This window comes from Argentina silus, assembly GCF_951799395.1.
Source record: "Argentina silus genome assembly, chromosome: 7".
NCBI lineage: Eukaryota > Metazoa > Chordata > Actinopteri > Argentiniformes > Argentinidae > Argentina > Argentina silus.
The window spans coordinates 24263022-24283021 of NC_139661.1; the positions used below are offsets into that span (position 1 = coordinate 24263022).

At 45.1% G+C, this 20000-nt stretch overlaps 3 protein-coding genes across 4 annotated transcripts in view; 2 read left to right on the plus strand and 1 right to left on the minus strand.

The window, feature by feature from the left end:
- The window catches only part of sgsm1a (small G protein signaling modulator 1a), a 33182-nt gene extending 20737 nt beyond the window's left edge, over positions 1–12445 (plus strand). The window contains exons 14-26 of the mRNA XM_083673865.1: positions 700–829; positions 1010–1074; positions 1299–1444; positions 2048–2176; positions 2275–2457; positions 2920–2988; positions 4563–6170; positions 6347–6471; positions 6794–6876; positions 7173–7282; positions 7567–7663; positions 8207–8374; positions 8725–12445. Coding sequence (XP_083529991.1) covers positions 700–829; positions 1010–1074; positions 1299–1444; positions 2048–2176; positions 2275–2457; positions 2920–2988; positions 4563–6170; positions 6347–6471; positions 6794–6876; positions 7173–7282; positions 7567–7663; positions 8207–8374; positions 8725–8813 — 3002 coding nt within the window. The 3' untranslated portion in view covers positions 8814–12445. The remainder of the gene's footprint in view (positions 1–699; positions 830–1009; positions 1075–1298; positions 1445–2047; positions 2177–2274; positions 2458–2919; positions 2989–4562; positions 6171–6346; positions 6472–6793; positions 6877–7172; positions 7283–7566; positions 7664–8206; positions 8375–8724) is intronic.
- A 586-nt stretch (positions 12446–13031) lies between these two features.
- On the plus strand, positions 13032–16526 carry gatc (glutamyl-tRNA amidotransferase subunit C). Its single transcript, XM_083673868.1, has 6 exons — positions 13032–13430; positions 13475–13764; positions 14853–14903; positions 15153–15322; positions 15892–15995; positions 16249–16526. Exons 2-6 carry the CDS (start codon positions 13570–13572, stop codon positions 16308–16310), a joined length of 582 nt encoding a protein of 193 aa, XP_083529994.1. The 5' UTR covers positions 13032–13430; positions 13475–13569; the 3' UTR covers positions 16311–16526.
- Positions 16523–20000, minus strand: part of LOC310807391 (serine/arginine-rich splicing factor 9-like) — a 4174-nt gene continuing 696 nt past the window's right edge. For both annotated transcript variants that reach the window (XM_083673866.1, XM_083673867.1), the window contains exons 2-5: positions 19007–19183; positions 18635–18819; positions 18272–18444; positions 16523–17277 (exon numbers count right to left, since the gene is read on the minus strand). In XM_083673866.1, the coding sequence (XP_083529992.1) occupies positions 17014–17277; positions 18272–18444; positions 18635–18819; positions 19007–19164 (780 nt within the window). In that variant the 5' untranslated portion in view covers positions 19165–19183 and the 3' untranslated portion in view covers positions 16523–17013. The remainder of the gene's footprint in view (positions 17278–18271; positions 18445–18634; positions 18820–19006; positions 19184–20000) is intronic.

The following is a 20000-nucleotide window of genomic DNA, read 5'->3' on the forward strand; positions in this document are numbered from 1 at the left end:
TGCCGACCTGCCCTGTCTCTCCCTCCTGCAACGCTTCTGGATGATTCCCTTAATCACCTGCCCTGTCTCTCCCTCCTGCAACGCTTCTGGATGATTCCCTTAATCACCTGCCCTGTCTCTCCCTCCTGCAACGCTTCTGGATGATTCCCTTAATCACCTGCTCTGTCCCCTCAGTCCCTTACAATAACCCCCTATCAGACAACAGGTGGACAACTGGCTGAAGGATCATGGTCCCTCCCCTGAAAGAAAGGCTTTACTCTCGGTACACAGCGGTTAACAGTGGTGGCATAAGGACAATGTTCATATGAAGCTATTTAGAAAGAGAAAGAGAAAAGACAAAGACATAAAGACCAATAAGAAGAGTCTCCTTTACCATGCAGATAGTTGTTCACCATCCCCAGATCGATGATTGGCCAGATGTCCCTGTGGATGTACTTGATCCTCACTCTAACAGCACCTAAGCCTTACTCCAATCCAGTAATTGACCATGATTGACATGTGTAATTCAGCTCTGATTGGTTCTTGAGGACCGTCTCTCCAGAGGAGTCCCAGGAATGTGACTGTGCTTGAGAGCTTGAGCCCACGCAACCACCGCATAGCACTCTGTTTAAAACCTCATGCAATATGCTGACGACCGTGTGTGTGTGTGTGTGTGTGTGTGTGTGTGTGTGTGTGTGTGTGTGTTGTTGTGTGGTGCAGTGACTCCTCCAGACTTGATGGACCAGGGGGTCAACTTGTGGCACCCCACTCCAAGAAAGTCCTCCTGCTCTTCCTGTTTCCAGGGCAGCTTCTCAGACGGAGGTCCACCCAACGGGTGCAACCATGAGAGGTCAGACAGGCTCTGAAGAATATACAAGTACTTTCTGGACACGCAGGCCGGCTCACTTTGGGGTTTTAAAGATGTTCCTTTTGAGATGGATAACATACAGAATATCTAAAGTCTGAAAGCTAAAGAATCTGACAATGAAGAGGTGGGGAATTTTGAATTGTACAATATATTCCACTGCAGGGCCCCGTTGAAGCTGCTGTGTGACAACATGAAGTATCAGATCATCTCCCGGGCGTTTTACGGCTGTAAGTCAACTTCTGTCTGATGCATTTTTGTACAGACATGATTCATAGAAATGCCTCCAAGATTATTCACAAATGAATGCTGCCTCAATTTCCGTTTAGAACTTTAATTAAATAACATCCAATTGTTCATTAAATGTCAACTCTTTGATGGACTTAATGGTTAAATACTGTATCCCATAGAGTCTCTAAGGAGGACCATTGTGTGGTTTGTGTTTGTGTTCCAGGGCTGGCATACTGCCGCCACCTGTCCACCGTGCGTACGCACCTCTCTGCTCTGGTCAACCACACCATTGTTGCCCCTGACGCACCGTGTGATGCCTCCAGGGGCCTCACCCCCGGGGTGTGGCAGACGTTCCTCCAGGACTGCTCTGTAAGCACCGTCAGCACCGTGACCGTGGGTGTCACTAACGTCTGCTACAGCCACAGCCCAACACACACACACACACACACACACACACACACACACACACACACACACACACACACACACACACACACTACACAGTTATCCATATTCACCGCTGCTTATCACTCACACTCTTAGTCACATGACCATATGCCAGTGTGACTCATGCTCGGCCAACAGCGACAGACATGTTTTCTGGGAGGGTTCGTTTGTTTAATGAACCAATCGGCACGCCGTTGAATCTGTGCCTTTCCAATCAGCTGTGTTTATACCGTCTTACCGTCAGACGTCTGGGCACTGAGCAGAATTATGGATTATATCTCACAGTTGTAAAATGGGTAGATTAAGATATATTCTACAGTATTAACCTCAGCCTGCCATTCTGATGGTTAATTAACACAGTGGGGAATACTGGTGAAGAATTAATCTATCAAAGCCACCAAGCCTCTTTTGTTTTTGTCTTTCCCTTATCCAAATTTACATTACTAGTATTTCTGTATGTATACTGTATGTCAATGTCTATATGTCTGTTGCGTCTGGATGACCATAACCTCATGTTGCTCCCAGGCCTACGAGGAGCAGGAGCTGCTGCGTTTGGTCTACTTTGGTGGTGTGGATCCCTCGCTGCGTAAGGAGGTCTGGCCCTTCCTCCTGGGACACTACCAGTTTGGAATGTCCGAGGCTGACAGGAAAGAGGTTTGTGTCGTCCTCAACATTCTGGTTGTGTACAGAGGTTGTTACCTCTCCAGCCCTGACCCCTGACCCCTGGTCTCTGGGCCTGTGGCCGTGTGCAGGTGGATGACCAGGTCCGGGCCTGCTATGAGCAGACGATGAGTGAGTGGTTGGGCTGTGAGGCCATCGTGCGTCAGAGGGAGAAGGAGCAGCATGCTGTGGCGTTGGCCAAGTGTTCCTCTGGAGCTAGTGTGGACAGCGCCCTCCAGAGGATGATGCACCGCGACTCCACTGTCAGCAACGAGGTAACCCTCAGACACAGAACGAGGTAACCTCTGAGGTAACCCTCAGACACAGAACGAGGTAACCTCTGAGGTAAAACCCTCAGACACAGAACGCGTCTGCTGTGCCGTCGCTGGCCTGTGAGATACTCAATTCTAAAAGATACAATGGTCCATCTTTTTTTTGTCCAGCTCACATGCCACGTTTGGATGTGTGCAGTTGCTCTCTTTTCAACAGTGTTTTGATTGAGCAATTATATATTTATATTATTATTGAGTAATAACAGATTAGTTGCTAATTCCTTTTTTCTTCGGATCACTGTTTACTCTTTTCAAAGATACTAAATCTAAATTTCCTCAATGATATAAAACTATACAGAATGTATTGGCAATTTTGTCCATGATTGTATGGAAGCTATTGTATAAGGGTTTGGTTTGTTTTCTCTGTGTCCTGTGCCCCTCCCCCCTCCCCCCTCACCACGCCAGTCATCCCAGAGCTGCTCAGACAGACAGTGTCTGGCTCATCTGCAGAGTGACTCCAGCAGCAGCACCCAGGTACCCCGCCCTCACTACATAACACACTGGGATGAATAGATACTCTCTCAGTCAGGATGGTGGTGGATAGATACTCTCACAGTCAGGATGGTGGTGGTGGATAGATACTCTCTCAGTCAGGATGATGGTGGTGGATAGATACTCTCTCAGTCAGGATGGTGGTGGTGGATAGAATAGATACTCTCTCAGTCAGGATGGTGGTGGATAGATACTCTCTCAGTCAGGATGGTGGTGGTGGATAGATACTCTCTCAGTCAGGATGGTGGTGGTGGATAGAATAGATACTCTCTCAGTCAGGATGGTGGATAGAAAAGGTGGATCATCGCTGGACACTGCAGAGAACATAAACATCAACATTAAAACCCACTCATTTTCAAACCCTCCACTATATCACTGCTTACAATGTGTACATTATGTACAGCCTGTTTCATTTTGAATACTTTTAGAATACATTATTGGTTTGTTATTGCTCATGTTATATTTCTCCTTTGCCGTTGAACATTATACTGTTATCCATTATACATTATACTGTACCCTCCGCAGAACACTTCACTGGCCAAACTACAGCCTGCAGAGGTCTGGGAAAGGGTGTTGTGGACAGATAAGATCAATATGATCCTGCACCAGTGTGATTGCAAGAGGAAAGTTTAGAGAAAAAGGATCTGCCAAAGATTTACAGCATGCCACCTCATCCGTGAAACATTATTAGGGGGTGGTTTGGTTTGGGCATGTATATCTGCCACTAGAACTGGCTACCTTGTCTTAATTGATGATTGTAACTGCTGACGGCAGCAGTACAATGCATTCTGAAGTGTACAGAAATATCTTGTCAGCTCGAGTGCAAGCAAATGCCTCCAAATTTATTGGATGGCGTTTTATCACAGTAAGACAATGACCCAAAACATAATGCCATAGGGAGTCAAAAAGTGGAAAGGTCTTGACTGGCCAAGCCAACCTTCAGATTGAAATCCAATTGAACATGCATTTGATTTCCTGATGATAAGATTGATATGATAATAAATCTGTGCCATTACTTTTGGGTACCCTGAAAAAGGGGACTGCATACAAAATTGTGTCTTTTTTTTTTTGGAGAAGAAGAAAAAATGCTTCACTGTCCCATTACTTACACAGGGCACTGTCCCATTACTTACACAGGGCACTGTATATGTTATTCTCAAAAATCAGTGCTGTTATTTATTCTGTTACTAATTTTATGTGGTTCTTTCTACATGATGTCTTACACATCTTTGCTTTTTTGGAACCCCAACACTCTCTCTCCTGTTAGTCCTTCAGGTCCCCCCTCCCCCTGGAGTAGTCTGTTAGTCCTTCAGGTCCCCCCCTCCCCCTGGAGTAGTCTGTTAGTCCTTCAGGCCCCCCCTCCCCCTGGAGTAGTCTGTTAGTCCTTCAGGCCCCCCCTCCCCCTGGAGTAGTCTGTTAGTCCTTCAGGCCCCCCCTCCCCCTGGAGTAGTCTGTTAGTCCTTCAGGCCCCCCCCTCCCCCTGGAGTAGTCTGTTAGTCCTTCAGGCCCCCCCCTCCCCCTGGAGTAGTCTGCTTCCCTTTGGCTTGTTCTTTCAGGTGTTTGAGTCGGTGGAGGAGGTGGATCAGATCGAGACAGAGCCGAAGAGCGACGAGGCAAAGCAGGTGCCCAAGATCCCCAATGGGGCGCTCCAGAACGGGACCAGCTCCCCAGACTCCGGACACCCCTCCTCCCGCAACTTCTCCGTCACCTCTGGCCTATCAGATCGCTCACTGAGCACAGAGGACAACGCTGCGCCCGACACAACCCCCAAAACCACCAGTGCCCTTCAGCCCCCCCCAGCACCACAGAGCCAGGTCAAACCCCCTCAGGCGGCAGAGGCAGAAAACACAGAGCCCAGGTCTCCAGCCCTGCAGGAGGGAAAGGACCTTCAGGACAAGGACACACTGGAAAAGGGGGGAGAAGAAGAGGAGGAGAGAGCAACTAAGGTGACAAAAGAGACAGAGGAGGCCAAGACAGAAGTGCCAGAGGTGGAGATGGAGAAGAAGATAGAGACAACTGAGGACAAGTCAACAGACTCAGGTGAGACGGAAACACTGAACACAGAGGAAGAGAAGACGGCTGACACTGAGGCAAACCAACCTGCAGAGACAGTCGAGGTAAAGACCTCTGAACAGGGGGGGGAGTTATCGAAAACAGAAGAGGAAGCTGTGGAAGCAACGGTGGATCCAAACACAGATATGTCCAAAGCAATGGCGATTTTGGAGACTAAAAAGCCTGTCACAGAAGAGACAAAAACTTTGGAAGGGGAGCCATCTAAGCTAGCAGACACAGAGGACCTAAAGGCTGCAGAAGCAGAGGGGTGTGAGACATCAGAAACAGAATCAGGAGAAACGAAGGAGGATGAAACATTAAAAACAAACCCTGACGAACCAAAAGAGGATAGGACATTGATTCCAGTGGCGGCTGAAGAAGTTAAAGAGGATAAGCCATTAAAACTAGATTTTGATCAAACTCCAAAAACAAAGGCTGAGGAAATGAAGGGTGATGAAACATCAAAAGAAAAAGAAGCTGTAGAAACGAAAATGGAAAAGACAGAAATTGAGAGAGAAGTAGAGGCAAGTCAGGATGATACACTGAAACCAGAAGAGGCAGTAGAGATCAAGATGAATAAGACATCAACACCAGAGGAGACTGTTGATGTAAAAGTAGAAGATACTAAGAAATCAGAGGACGAAGTAGGGAAAAAGGATGAGGTGACAATACTATTAGAGGCCAAGTCCCCAGAGATAGAGATTCATACCACCCCCACTGCAGAGAGCAGGGTGTCAAGAGTGATGGAGGCCTTTGGTACCACTCAGAGCGAGGAGGCTCCAGCCAACACTGAGTCGGACGAGTCTCCCTCAGCCATAGAGATGGAGGAGATCCTCACAGCCAAAGTGACCATGGCCCCCTGGGACAGGAAGGGCCTGGGTGAGAGTTCTGGGGTCGGGGTTCTTCTCTTGGCCCCCACAACAGGCTCTATCCCCCACCTGGAGCTCCGCCTGGAGGAAGAGCAGGGCAAGGCCAGCCCAGAGGGCACTGAGTCCATCATGTCTGAGGAGCCTGAGATGGAGAGTCTTTTCCCCCAGCTTGACTCTCTGACCGTCGGTGGAGAGAAGAACGAAGCCCCCTCCCCAGTGTCCTCTATTGGAACTACATATTCTGTATGCACTTTAATATTTATTTTTACATTTCTAGTCCAGATATGTTCTGGATTTATGTAACTCTGTGTTATACAGTTGGATTTATGTAACTCTGTGTTATACAGTTGGATTTATGTAACTCTGTGGTATACAGTTGTAAGTAAGTTTTGCTTTCATGTTTTTGCTCTTTATTGTAGCAAGAACTATTGGACATGTACACAATCAACCTGCACCGCATTGAGAAGGATGTCCAGCGTTGTGACAGGAACTACTGGTACTTCACTCCCGCCAACCTGGAGAAACTGCGCAACATCATGTGCAGGTAAAACACTTTCAATCACCATTCCTCTTCTGTTGCCAGATGGACAGACATTGGTCAGGATGTCCCTGCTCTGGAAATGACAAGACCCTATGGGTCAAAGAACATATCAAGGAGAAAAAGATATGAGAGGTTGACTCTAAGCTTTAAATATGTAAAGCTGTTCAGTGTAAATATGGCAGATATAAACATAGTCTAGTGTAAACTATAAGATGTAAATATGGCAGATGTGTGAACACATGCCTCATGTTGTATTATCAGTACATGTTGAATGGAGAAAGGTTTACTATGAATTGAATGTGAGTGATGGTGGTTGTCTTTGCAGCTATATCTGGCAGCACCTGGAGATTGGTTATGTTCAGGGCATGTGTGACCTGCTGGCTCCTCTCCTGGTCATTCTGGACGACGGTGAGTAAACACTGAGTCAAGGCTGTAAGCTGTGTGTGTTCATCACTCGTCATCCTTCTCTCTTCTGACAAGTTTAATATTAATGGTATGTTTCCTATTGATTGGATTGAATAATAAAATGTGTATAAAAAAAATGTATTACACAATGTCACAAAACAAATCTCAGTCAATACGATTCAGGTATTCTCTCTCTCTCCCTCTCTCTCCCTCTCTCTTCCTCTCTCTCCCTCTCTCTCTCTCTTCCTCTCCCTCTCTCTCTCTTCCTCTCTCTCCCCCTCTCTCTCTCTCTCTCTCAGAGGCTATGGCCTTCAGCTGTTTCACTGAGCTCATGAAGAGGATGAATCAGAACTTTCCCCATGGAGGAGCCATGGACACTCACTTTGCCAACATGCGCTCTCTCATCCAGGTGACAGAGGCACAGAGGAACTAATCAGAAATCATGACACGCTTCTCAACAATTAACCAACATTTCTATCACTGTGTTTACCTCTGACCAACCTCTTTGCCTCACCGTTATCTTCTACCCTCCCCCCCTCCCCCCCTCCCCCCCTGTCTCTCTGTCTGCTCTCCTCCCTCCCCCCCTCCCCCCCACTGTCTCTCTGTCTGCTCTCCTCCCTGCCTCCTCCCTCCCCCCCCTCCCCCCCTGTCTCTCTGTCTGCTCTCCTCCCTGCCCCCCCCCCCCCCCCTCAGATCCTGGACTCAGAGCTCTTTGAGCTCATGCACCAGAATGGTGACTACACCCACTTCTACTTCTGCTACCGTTGGTTCCTTCTAGACTTCAAGCGTGGTAATGACATCCAACAGAGGGGATTTTAGAACATAGAAAATGCCAATTAAAGAGATGGGAGATTCTGTTTTCTCTAAGCACTTCCTGTCAACAAAATGTCAAACAACGAGACAGCAGGCTAACAAGACATATTTTTAATGAGCCTTTCCACATCAAGGATAAGGCAGACAGTAAGATCACTCAGAGAGAGTCCCCTCAGGAGTTGTGAATGAATAAAAGGGCATGGATCGCCACTGCATGTACTGGTTATACAAATACAAATACATTGAGGGCACGCTAAATGTATATCAGTCTATCAGTCTGTCTGTCTCACTATGAGTCCTTTCCCACCTGGGTTAGGGTTAGGGTTAGGGTTAGGGTTAGTGAGCTCTCTCTAATACACCTCTCTGGAAGTATTCTCATTCTTATCTCCATGTCCTACTCCCTTGACTGATGACTCATGTCCATGTCATGTCCACCCCACCTCTCCACAGCCCTGCACACCAACTGCAGTCCCCGGTCGCGTGGCCTGACGCCTGCTCCCCTCTGCTTTTTCTTCCACAGAGTTGGTGTATGATGACGTATTTGCAGTCTGGGAGACCATCTGGGCAGCCAAGTATGCCTCGTCTGGCCACTTTGTCCTCTTCATTGCCCTGGCGCTGGTAGAGGTCTACAGGGACATCATTCTGGAGAACAACATGGACTTCACAGACATCATTAAGTTTTTCAATGGTAAACTCCCACCCTGAAGCAGCTTGTGCAGAGCACCAGTTAAGGAGCTGAGTTGAGGCACTAACTGTAGATTTCAGGTTCATTGTCGATGTGAAAAATTATTTTAATTGCCCTGAGAAAGATACTTAATCTAAAATTGCCTTTTAATATCCCTACTTTGTACATTTCTGAATGGGTAATAACCTTGAATATGGGTTCCTGCTGAGCGAATGAATTGTTTAATGATACATACAATTAGGAGGGTAATTTAAAAATGTCCAAGGAATGTGAAATTATAATAACCTCATACTTTGATGTTGGCAGTGCTCCACCAGCAGGAACAGAACCTTAATATTCTCTCATCTCCTCAGAAATGGCTGAACATCACAACATTAAGCAGATCCTGACTCTGGCCAGGGACCTGGTGTTCAAGGTGCAGACTCTCATTGAGAACAAGTGATCCGGTGCTGGCGTTTCTCTCTTTCTCTCCCTCTTTCCTGTCATTCTGTCGTATGTCGTCCACGTGTGAACAGCTTCATCAGAAAAAGAGAAATCAGGTCAGATCAGGGCCTCACACAGCACAGCCTTAATGGGCAACCACTGTTTGCTACTATACCTTATCCACCTTATCTATGTGGTACCAGCCAGTGTACACCCTATTACATTATTACCAGAACTCATTTCAGGTTATGACAGTGATTGAATTGCGATTTTTACCTCTTTGTGATAATGTTAATCTGAGTCTGATTCCTCTTCTTAGTCTTAATAAACAGTGACATAAATAGAACATTGATTTGTGGTAGACATATGCCTTTTAAACAGTGGCCTGCCTTGAGTGAAGTGGAGTTAGATAGGACTGGTTTCACCCACATTTAATTCATAAAAATGTTAGCCCACATCTGGATTTGTTGCTCAAAAACGAAAAATGTCAACATCAGTTAAACCTTGAATTCTTTGACTGGAGCCTTTTAGTCCATAATTCTGGAATTTACCATAGTTTAGGGACATGACCATGAAACCAAATTGCCATTCATCTTGTTGTTTTATTGCTCAAATCAACAGATTATTGTCTTTCCAATTTGCAGCAGCAGTTCTATTTGTACTTTAGATCAGATTGCAAGTAACCAGGTTATCACAAATCACAAGTAACTTACAGACCAACATACAGACACTTACAGACCAACATACAGTCACCTACAGACCAACATACAGTCACCTACAGACCAACATACAGACACCTACAGACCAACATACAGTCACCTACAGACCAACATACAGACACCTACAGACTAGAGCCCTGCGCGGGACTGTTTTCTTCATCCCGCCCGCTCTCACTGAATTTCTGACCATTACCGCCCGCTCCCGCAGTGTGTATGTCCACTCCCGCCCGCTCCCGCAGTGTGTATGTCCACTCCCGCCCGCTCCCGCAGTGTGTATGTCCACTCCCGCCCGCTCCCGCAGTGTGTATGTCCACTCCCGCCCGCTCCCGCAGTGTGTATGTCCACTCCCGCCCGCTCCCGCAGTGTGTATGTCCACTCCCGCCCGCTCCCGCAGTGTGTATGTCCACTCCCACCCGTGTCCGCAAAACTATGAGAATTTCTGCCCGCACAATAATAGAGATGCATTGATTTTGTGTCTTCTCCCGTCCCGCAGGAGAAAACACGTAATTTTATAGGCTAATTTTATATCCATTGTCGCTAGCCTAGACTACATCCCGATCCCGCAGTGTTTTTTTTAGCCGCCCGTTCCCGCCCGCAGCAAAGTTCAAACCGCCCGCTCCCGCGAGATTTGCGTTGGGGACCCAATCCCAATGCAGCCCTCTACTACAGACCAACATACAGACACCTGAGACCAACATACAGACACCTACAGACCAACATACAGACACCTGAGACCAACATACAGACACCTACAGACCAACATACAGTCACCTACAGACCAACATACAGACACTTACAGACCAACATACAGTCACCTACAGACCAACATACAGACACCTACAGACCAACATACAGACACCTGAGACCAACATACAGACACCTACAGACCAACATACAGACACCTACAGACCAACATACAGACACCTGAGACCAACATACAGACACCTACAGACCAACATACAGTCACCTACAGACCAACATACAGACACTTACAGACCAACATACAGTCACCTACAGACCAACATACAGACACTTACAGACCAACATACAGTCACCTACAGACCAACATACAGACACCTACAGACCAACATACAGACACTTACAGACCAACAGACAGGAGGTGTCGTAACATAAAGGAGGTAAACATGTGACCTGCACACTGAGCTTGAAAAGTGTCCCAGTTGTGCTGCGTATCTTCTGGTCAGACTGAAACCAGAGCACAATGAATAAGTGGATACTTATAGTTTTTGTACCAAAGTTATTTATCTCCAACACACCTGCAAACAACCTACTCTAGGCACAAAAATCCATCTCACTTCTACAATATTTATATGAATTGGTTGTTTGAGACTGTAGTGACTTTTCACATAGAAAGTACAGTAAGTAGGTTCTAAGAGATTTCCCTTCTATCAAACATATTAAAAAAATAATATTTCTAAAATAATCTATACAGTATATTAGTATAATATTAACTCCCATATCAGCTCATAAGATAGACTGTCTACTGGTCTGTAAATGCTGTGGACCTGATTTATGCCACACTGCTCTGCTCACTGGTAAGAATCATGAATCTGTTAAAACCATGTCAGTAATTTGTAATAGGCAGTTTTTGATTATTTTCCATAATCTGCCTTGTTTGTCTATTCTATGATGATATGTGTCTGTATACTGCTGTGTGTGAACTGTACTATAAAGGGAAATAAACTAAATAGGCTAAATCATAATCAAAATGCATATTATATTTATACTAAATAGAGAGAAACGTTTATGATATAGATGTGACTGATAGTTCTCTGGGCAAAAATGAACACAAAAAGCGACACATTTAACAATTCAACAGTGCTCTTATTTTTTCATTATTCAGTGAACTAATGTATATTATGTAAATTGTGTTGCTTACTCAGTACCTGCAGTAGTATTGTCTTTTGGAAATCTATTCTTTAAATTAAATGTCAAATGTTTTGAGAACTGGTAGGCCAAATACCACTATTTCTGTATTTGTGGATCAGAGTGGAATATAGGAATATAGTCTAAAGAATATTATATTCAATCTGCTATAACGTGTGAACAGTGTGGTGGAGGGTTAGGGTTAGGAGGGGAGGGGGCAGAGCAGGTCAGGCTAGCAGGACTGAGTCAACTGGCTGAGAAGGACACCAAAAGGGGTTGATGGAGAAACTCAAATAATTTGGGGGTATTACTTTGTCCTGAAGTAGCTTGTTCAGAGTTGGAGAGGGATTGTATCTGTGCTAGAATCCCCTTAAATGAATAGTAATTGTGATGAATACAGTATATCTCTTGGACCACCATTCCTGTTTGTCATTGCCTATAACACTCAGTTCTACCAGTGTTGTTTCATGAATGTGTTGAGATGGACTGCAGAGAGAATAGGTGGTTCTCTGTGAATGCAAACTGCTGTATTAGTTACACCAGAATAAGAAAACCAAACAACTTTATTATCTTGTAACATCTATTTATTTGTTACCATGTTTATTTATTTATTTATTCATTGCCTTTCTGCTTTTGTATGTTAAGCTAACATTATTGTTATTTTGTGGTTGGTAATAAAGTGCATTGAAAACAATCAAATTCTAAATATAAAGATATATATTAAATGGTATATGTATTTATAACAAAATAAAAATGGAATCATTCTTATTTTTCCAACAGACTTCCAAATGTGGATTTATTTAAGTATATATATATGTGTGTGTGTGTGTGTGTGTGTTTTACCTTTGCTTCTGTCATATTTGGTAGGAGTCATGTGTGCAAAACTTAAAATTACAATTACCGCATTTATATGTTCAAGAAGAAGAAAAAGGAGAAAAAATAGGGAAAAGGGAGGAAAAGAGGGAAAAGAAAGAGAGAGAGATAAATTGAGGCTTCTTTTCCATTATCTACTAGTTTATTTGTCAGTATGTATTCTAAACGATTAAAGAAAAATAAAAAATGTCGCCTTTTCCGTTTTTCAATGGGGGGAAGAGTGGATCCGAAGGTCACCGGTTCGAATCCCACCCGCGCCAGAAATAAAAACAGGCAAAGTCTCCCAAAGTGTTGTTTTGTGTAAATTCAAGATCCCTTGAGCCAATATCTTGATTCTTGTGACATAACAAACAGAAGTTTATGTACACTTGCTGTTGTTTTAATGATGTTTAATGACTGTGCTATAAGTCTGTTACTCTATTCAACTTTTATTTTTTTTTAATCGTTTATAATACATACTTTCCCATATATACTGTAACGACCCTGTGTAAGGCCCGTTAGCAGCTCCGCCAAGTGAGTTAACTCTCTTGGTGTTGTGTCTAGCGCGGCCGGTTTGTAAGCGGAAGGTTGCGAGTTCGATACCCGCTTAAGGCAAGCTGCTCTGCCCCGCCGTTCGTTAGTTCCAGCCTTACCCTGAGTCCTACATCTGTCACGATATAAAAGTTGCCGCCCGAACAGGGACTTGAACCCTGGACCCTCAGATTAAAAGTCTGATGCTCTACCGACTGAGCTATCCGGGCTCTGCCGGTCTGACGGAGCTATCCGGGCTCTGCCGGTCTGACTGAGCTATCCGGGCTCTGCCCTCCTGACGGAGCTATCCGGGCTCTGCCCTCCTGACGGAGCTATCAGGGCTCTGCCGGTCTGACGGAGCTATCCGGGCTCTGCCCTCCTGACGGAGCTATCCGGGCTCTGCCGACCTGACGGAGCTATCCGGGCTCTGCCCTCCTGACGGAGCTATCCGGGCTCTGCCCTCCTGACGGAGCTATCCGGGCTCTGCCCTCCTGACGGAGCTATCCGGGCTCTGCCCTCCTGACGGAGCTATCCGGGCTCTGCCCTCCTGACGGACGTCCTCCTCCCAGGAGGAGGCGAGGAGGTCGGTAGAGGCGCGTATGCGGCTACATGCTAGCAGTGGTAGCTAACGGGGCCGTGGTGGTCGTACTGGTATCTAACTGGTATCTAACTGGTATCTAACTGGTATCTAACTGGTATCTAACTGGTATCTAGTAAACTGGTTGCTACGGTTATTATAGGATCGTGGTTGGACTAGGACTGCAGGGGTCAGGGGTCAGGACCAAAATGTCTCTAGTTATGTTTTTAGCGCGCAGGTTACAGAAGCTAGCGTTAGCATCAAACAGGAGGCCTTCATACGACCGCGGCGCCGCAGGAGCAGCGATAAACATGTTTGTTGGAAGACAAAGTTTTAGCTGCTGCCGTTGGACTCATATGACGACTTTAGTCCGTCGATATTGTTCTCAAATGTACAATTCAAAGGTAAGTGGAATCAGATAGCTAGGTAGCTACTAACAAGCTGAAGCTAGCCTAGGCTAATCAGGGGAAGCAGGGTGCGTTCGGATGGTGCAGAAGTTGAACCAGCTGGGAGGCGGAGGAAGCGTCACAGGGAACAGAAGGACTGTGTCCCATCTGAACGCAGCCGTGTGGCAGTGAGACCGGCAGCCTTCCGCTCCTTATCTAAAACATGGCAGCGGCAGCAGAGGGCATATTAACCACATATAATGTCCTGGGAAATAAGGAAGATTACCTTTTAATATGTAAAATCATTTTCGAAAGCCATTTTTTTTAATTCTCCACTGAAGCCCATGTATTTTCCCTTCCCCCCTCTAGCCCCCTCTGCTGGTACAGAGTATCATGTTTTGCGGGAGCGGCAGTTCTCCTGTACCTCTGCTCCTAATATAATAATAATAATAATAATCCTCCTCCTCCTCCTCCTCCTCACATCAGACTGAAGGCTGAGCAGCAGCTTCATGTCTCTGTAGTCTTAATGCAGCAGCTTCATGTCTCTGTAGTCTTAATGCAGCAGCTTCATGTCTCTGTAGTCTTAATGCAGCAGCTTCATGTCTCTGTAGTCTTAATGCAGCAGCTTCATGTCTGTAGTCTTAATGCAGCAGCTTCATGTCTCTGTAGTCTTAATGCAGCAGCTTCATGTCTCTGTAGTCTTAATGCAGCAGCTTCATGTCTCTGTAGTCTTAATGCAGCAGCTTCATGTCTGTAGTCTTAATGCAGCAGCTTCATGTCTGTAGTCTTAATGCAGCAGCTTCATGTCTGTAGTCTTAATGCAGCAGCTGCATGTCTCTGTAGTCTTAATGCAGCAGCTTCATGTCTCTGTAGTCTTAATGCAGCAGCTTCATGTCTGTAGTCTTAATGCAGCAGCTTCATGTCTCTGTAGTCTTAATGCAGCAGCTTCATGTCTCTGTAGTCTTAATGCAGCAGCTTCATGTCTCTGTAGTCTTAATGCAGCAGCTTCATGTCTCTGTAGTCTTAATGCAGCAGCTTCATGTCTGTAGTCTTAATGCAGCAGCTGGTCAAACAACTCTATTCCATCATGTTCATTTCTTTTCTAGGTCCCAAGGGTGGCAACATGGGAGCCTATACTGGAGAACCAGCTACCCACGGTTATTATTCTTCTATAAATAATAATACAGTTAATATTATGTAAATATGTATGTAATGGCAGTGTTGCAACTGTTTTGTATTTATTTTCCACTGGGTTGAATGATAGAAACAGACCCGCAGGTAGCCTATGGAAACAAATCAAATACAGGACTGAATATTCCTCACTGAGCCACTAGTCTGATACACAGGTCTAATGTCACATATCAGGCTAATGTAATTGTACTGTAATTGTACTGTAATTCTTTCAGGCTTCACCAGTCCCTGCAGACCTGGTCGACAAATTAGAGAGACTAGCTCTGGTGGATTTCCGTAACCAAGAGGGACTGGCCTGCCTGGAGAAAGCTATCCGATTCGCTGATCAGCTCCATCTTGTGGACACAGAAGGGGTTGAACCAATGGATTCAGTTCTGGAGGACAGGTGAGAGACCAAAAAGGGTAAAAGGCCCATGATGGAAATACACTTCTGCCTCTGAAAAGTGTCAGTGTGTGAGGAATGATCTCAGTGGTCATCCTCTCCTCCAAACTCTTCCAAGTGATTCTATGGAATGTTTGACCTATGGAGGAACTCTTGAGCTCACTGGGTCCCCCAAATAGACATGTTGTCAAAGAATGACCTGATTGGGCGTACAGGGGCACACCTCTCCTCACCCATGAGCTTATTTAGCAAACGTTTGTTATAGGACTGTGTGGTCTAATGAGAGAAGAAATTAATAAAAAGATATATCCTGAACCTACAGTCAACATTCAAGCCAAAATATAATGTAAATAATTAGTAACAAAAGTTCTGTATTGGATGTTTAAACCTCAAAAACGTCTGCAGTCCCTGTGACAGGCAGGTTGTAGGTGATGGAAGTGTCCTCATAGTGGCTGCTTTCCCATGATCATTGTAAGATGTGTTCAATGCAATCCTCACTATGTAGACCTTTGTATTGTACTGTATGTAAATATGTTCCCATGGAGGTAAAACAAAAACTATCTGTCCTTAAGGCCACTGTATCTGAGGATGGATGCTGTGAGGGAGGGGGGCTGTGCAGAAGAGCTTCTCCTGCTCTCCAAAAACACAGTGGAGGAGTACTTTGTGGCCCCACCAGGTGAGTAACATGGCTTCCTTTTCTGGTCAGCTCAGAGCTCAAGTCTAATAGAACAGACTGGTTGTGGTTGCACATAATATCTTAACCAAACATATATGAGCTCATTTATAATCAACTGTACATTTTCTACCTACACAGAACTTGAATGACCAAATTGAAAATCCCAGAGATTGGGGCACTTTTCTGTCTCAGAAGAAAGCAGTGTTCTTGATTATGTCATGATGAGATCTTAATCACTATTCTTTCACTGCAGGTAACATCCCACTTCCAAAGAGAGAGGAGAGAGCTGCCATGTTGAAACACTCAGATTTCTGATTCATAACAAAGCGTGGATTAAAGACATGTATATGCTCTTCTTTTTGAACATTCATGTCACCAGAAAACCATATCTACCTATTACATCTCATCTGGAAATCATTGTAAATGCCATGTGTTAATGTACATGTCTAGTGGCTAGATATTCCTTTGCTGTGTGTACAATATTTTGTCATCAAGTATCAAGAAGATTAAATAAAGAAACATTCTTTGAAAGTCCTAATTTTATTTGAAAAAAGATGTATTTTTAACAAAGCCATTATGATACAAAGCCATAAGATACGAAGATTATTTTGCTAGCTTTGGGGGCGGAAGTAGTAACAAATCATTTCCCAAGTAAAATAAAAAGGGGCACAAAATGGAGACCACCACAGACGTGTGTGTGAGAGGCAACCATCCACAAGGCAGGGCAGTCCAGACAAGACATTACAGAAACATGATAAAGCATTAAGAATATAAAAAAACAAGCTACATTACTAAAGACCTGCAATAAATCCCTCTGGCGTACAGTTGTATAGTCTCCAGACATCCTAACCAGCCAGGTCTTTACATGAATCAATGAGAACATGAGACACATACACATCATCCTGTCCTCTCCGTCTATTTAAAAAGTCCTCCATTGGAATGTCCTCGTAGTGGAATGCACATGACAGACTGAAACAAAAAGCATCACCCACCAGTCTGAGCCCCTCCTGTGGGTAGATTATCGGTAGTGGCGGGGAGGCGGGCTACGGCTCTGGTGCTGTGTAGGGTGGCGCCGTGGTGGGGGGCTGCGTCGAGGGGGGGGGCTATGGCGAGACAATAACTGGCGGCGTGGTGGGGACTGATACCTGGGGGGTGAAGAGCCTCGACCTTGATAAGCAGGTGAGTACCGTCCCCTGGATCGGGACCGGGAACGGGACCGGGACCGCGAACGCCCTCTGCTGGCGCCCTGCTCTCCATGGACCCGAATATAGGCCGTCTCCCCCTACAACATAACAACGGAGGTCAGAGAATATCTAAGGAACAGTTTATTCAAAATACAAATTGATGTGATTTTCCATTTATTGTGGCTGTAGGTGAATCACCAAGACCTTTAGTTTTTGGATGCTTAGTTCTTCAACCAGCCATTTTTTGTTTCAATGTACCACCATAGGACGCCATTCATACTGAAAGGTTACAAACAATCAAATATCTATGACACTGGCATGCCTTTCCAGTCTCTTATCTTGCTCCAATACACTGGTAAAGTGATTGCAAATACCAACGGAAATATAAAAAAAAAGACAGCAAGCTTGTATTGGAAGCTCCACAGGACACTAGTAAAGAGATCTATTTTAGGCGTTTTTTGGAGTGTGATAAAACATGTTTTATTTGATATTCGAGGCAACGTGACCAGTCGCTAATATAACTGAAACCCAATTTTGGAAAATACATCTTCTAACCTGCGCAGGTTAGGGTCCTCTTTAAAATGTGTAAATTGTGATGTCAAAAACTGCAACTCTAGCATGGATTATAGCAATTAAATAATACATTTTCATTTTATTTTATTTTAAACCAAATGTCTATTGTTTATGTGAATGGGATGTTGAAGGTCACTTTGTTTCTGATTTCGCTTGGTTTTGAGAAACTGGCCAGTGATGCCCTCAAAAGGCTCAAATCCTTTTTGAAAAAGCAAAGCTCCCAGTACAGTGATGTCATTTTTACTCAATGTTATATTCTATTTTGTGGAAGTCGAGTGATACTTTACCACTTCTGCTGTTCCCTCTTCACTTCTCTACCAATCGCTCCAGTCTAACAAAATCAAACGTTACACCACAGAAAAGGTCTGGATCGCCACCACTGTTTATGTACATCTAAAGACCTCCTTAAAGGCATTAAGTGATTTTTTTTTAAATGCAAAGTGGGCATTGGCTCAAGAAAGGCATGTTCTCAGAATGAATGGGGAAGTAAGGTAACTTCATTTAAAGTGTAGTTGTTACCTGGTGTGATCTGAACTCTGTTCTGTCCAGACGTCGCAGGGCATACTCCATGTCCTCTCTACGCAGGAACTCCACCACCCCTTCTCCGTCCCGCTGCACATCAGTGAAACAAACGTCCCCTGCCTCTCTCATGTGGTCCTTCAAGTCCTGCCAGCTCCCAGTAGGAGGAAGACCTATGGAGCAGAACCCAAACCATTGAGTCTACTGACCTTCACAAACATCTGGGTACTACATAACATAAACATGGTCATAACTCCTTATTTAATTATATTTTGTATTGGGCAATGAATAAAAACTGCTGAGAGCAAGCTTCATTTACACCATCTAACCTTTCATCAACACTGATTCAGACTGTCCACTCACCAGTCACAATCACTCTGAACTCGGATCTCCGAGTCGGGGGTCCAAACCTCCCTTTCGGACCCCCACCCCCGCCCCCACCCATAGGGCCATTGAATTTTGAAGAGGCAGAGCGAGGATGCTCAACACGCAGCTTGCTGTCCCCAAAATCATAGCCATTCCTCCCATAGACCGCATCCTCTGCATCCCTGGTACCAAAGGACAGGAACATCATGTGACAACCAATTACAAAGTACTTGTTGGACACAGAGGAAAAACTGAAGTGTGTGTTGAGAATGGAACACATCAGGACAATAAAGCTGAATTATGAGACCAAACTTTGTGGTGGTTTGGGTTGTCTGTTCAGAGACCTTGATGCCAAAATCTAAATCTTACCGAGGATCTTCAAACCGCACAAAGGCAAAGGGGATGGTGCCTCTGTTGTTCTTCAACTCAATGTCTCTGATTTTGCCGTATTTGAAGAATAGATCCTCTATGTCCCTCTCCTGCACATCAGGTGGAAGGTTCCCCACGTAAATCCTGCCATCAGCCATGATGTTGACAAAGCTAATCCTGAAATGAACCGAGAGAGAAAGCATCATCAATATTATTGCATGTTGTAAAGAGCTTCTAGCCCGGAGCCACTAGAACACCATGAACTTAAAACTGGTTTCGAACACGTTGATCAGAAGAACCAACGTGTATCTGCTCGTATTTGCTGAAAGATATCAGCAAAGGTCAGGTCAGAGCTGAGAGGCCTGGCCCGGTCAGACTCAACGTTACAACACCCCCGCAGCAGTCATTTCAAACTAGGCACCGTTTAGTTTCCATGATTGACTTTAACAACTGTACTTAAAATACTAAAACCCTTCAGGTCATTCATCAGAGCTAACGTTCAGTTAGCAACCAGCTAGCCACGGCGAGGCTAGCTCCGTGTTATAGCCAGTTGTGTTTAGCATTTGAGCCAGAAGCAACAACTGATTCAATACCAGGACAGTTCAACTAAAACACTCCTGTCTGTCTGTCTCCTCCTGTCTGTCTCCTCCTATCTGTCTGTCTCCTCCTATCTGTCTGTCTCCTGTCTGTCTCCTCCTATCTGTCTGTCTCCTGTCTGTCTCCTCCTATCTGTCTGTCTCCTGTCTGTCTCCTCCTATCTGTCTGTCTCCTGTCTGTCTCCATCTGTCTGTCTCCTCCTTTCTGTCTGTCTCCTCCTTTCTGTCTGTCTCCTCCTTTCTGTCTCCATCTGTCTGTCTGCTCCTGTCTGTCTGTCTCCTCCTGTCTGTCTGTCTGTCTCCTCCTGTCTGTCTGTCTGTCTCCTCCTGTCTGTCTCCTCCTGTCTGTCTGTCTGTCTCCTCCTGTCTGTCTGTCTCCTCCTGTCTGTCTCCTCCTG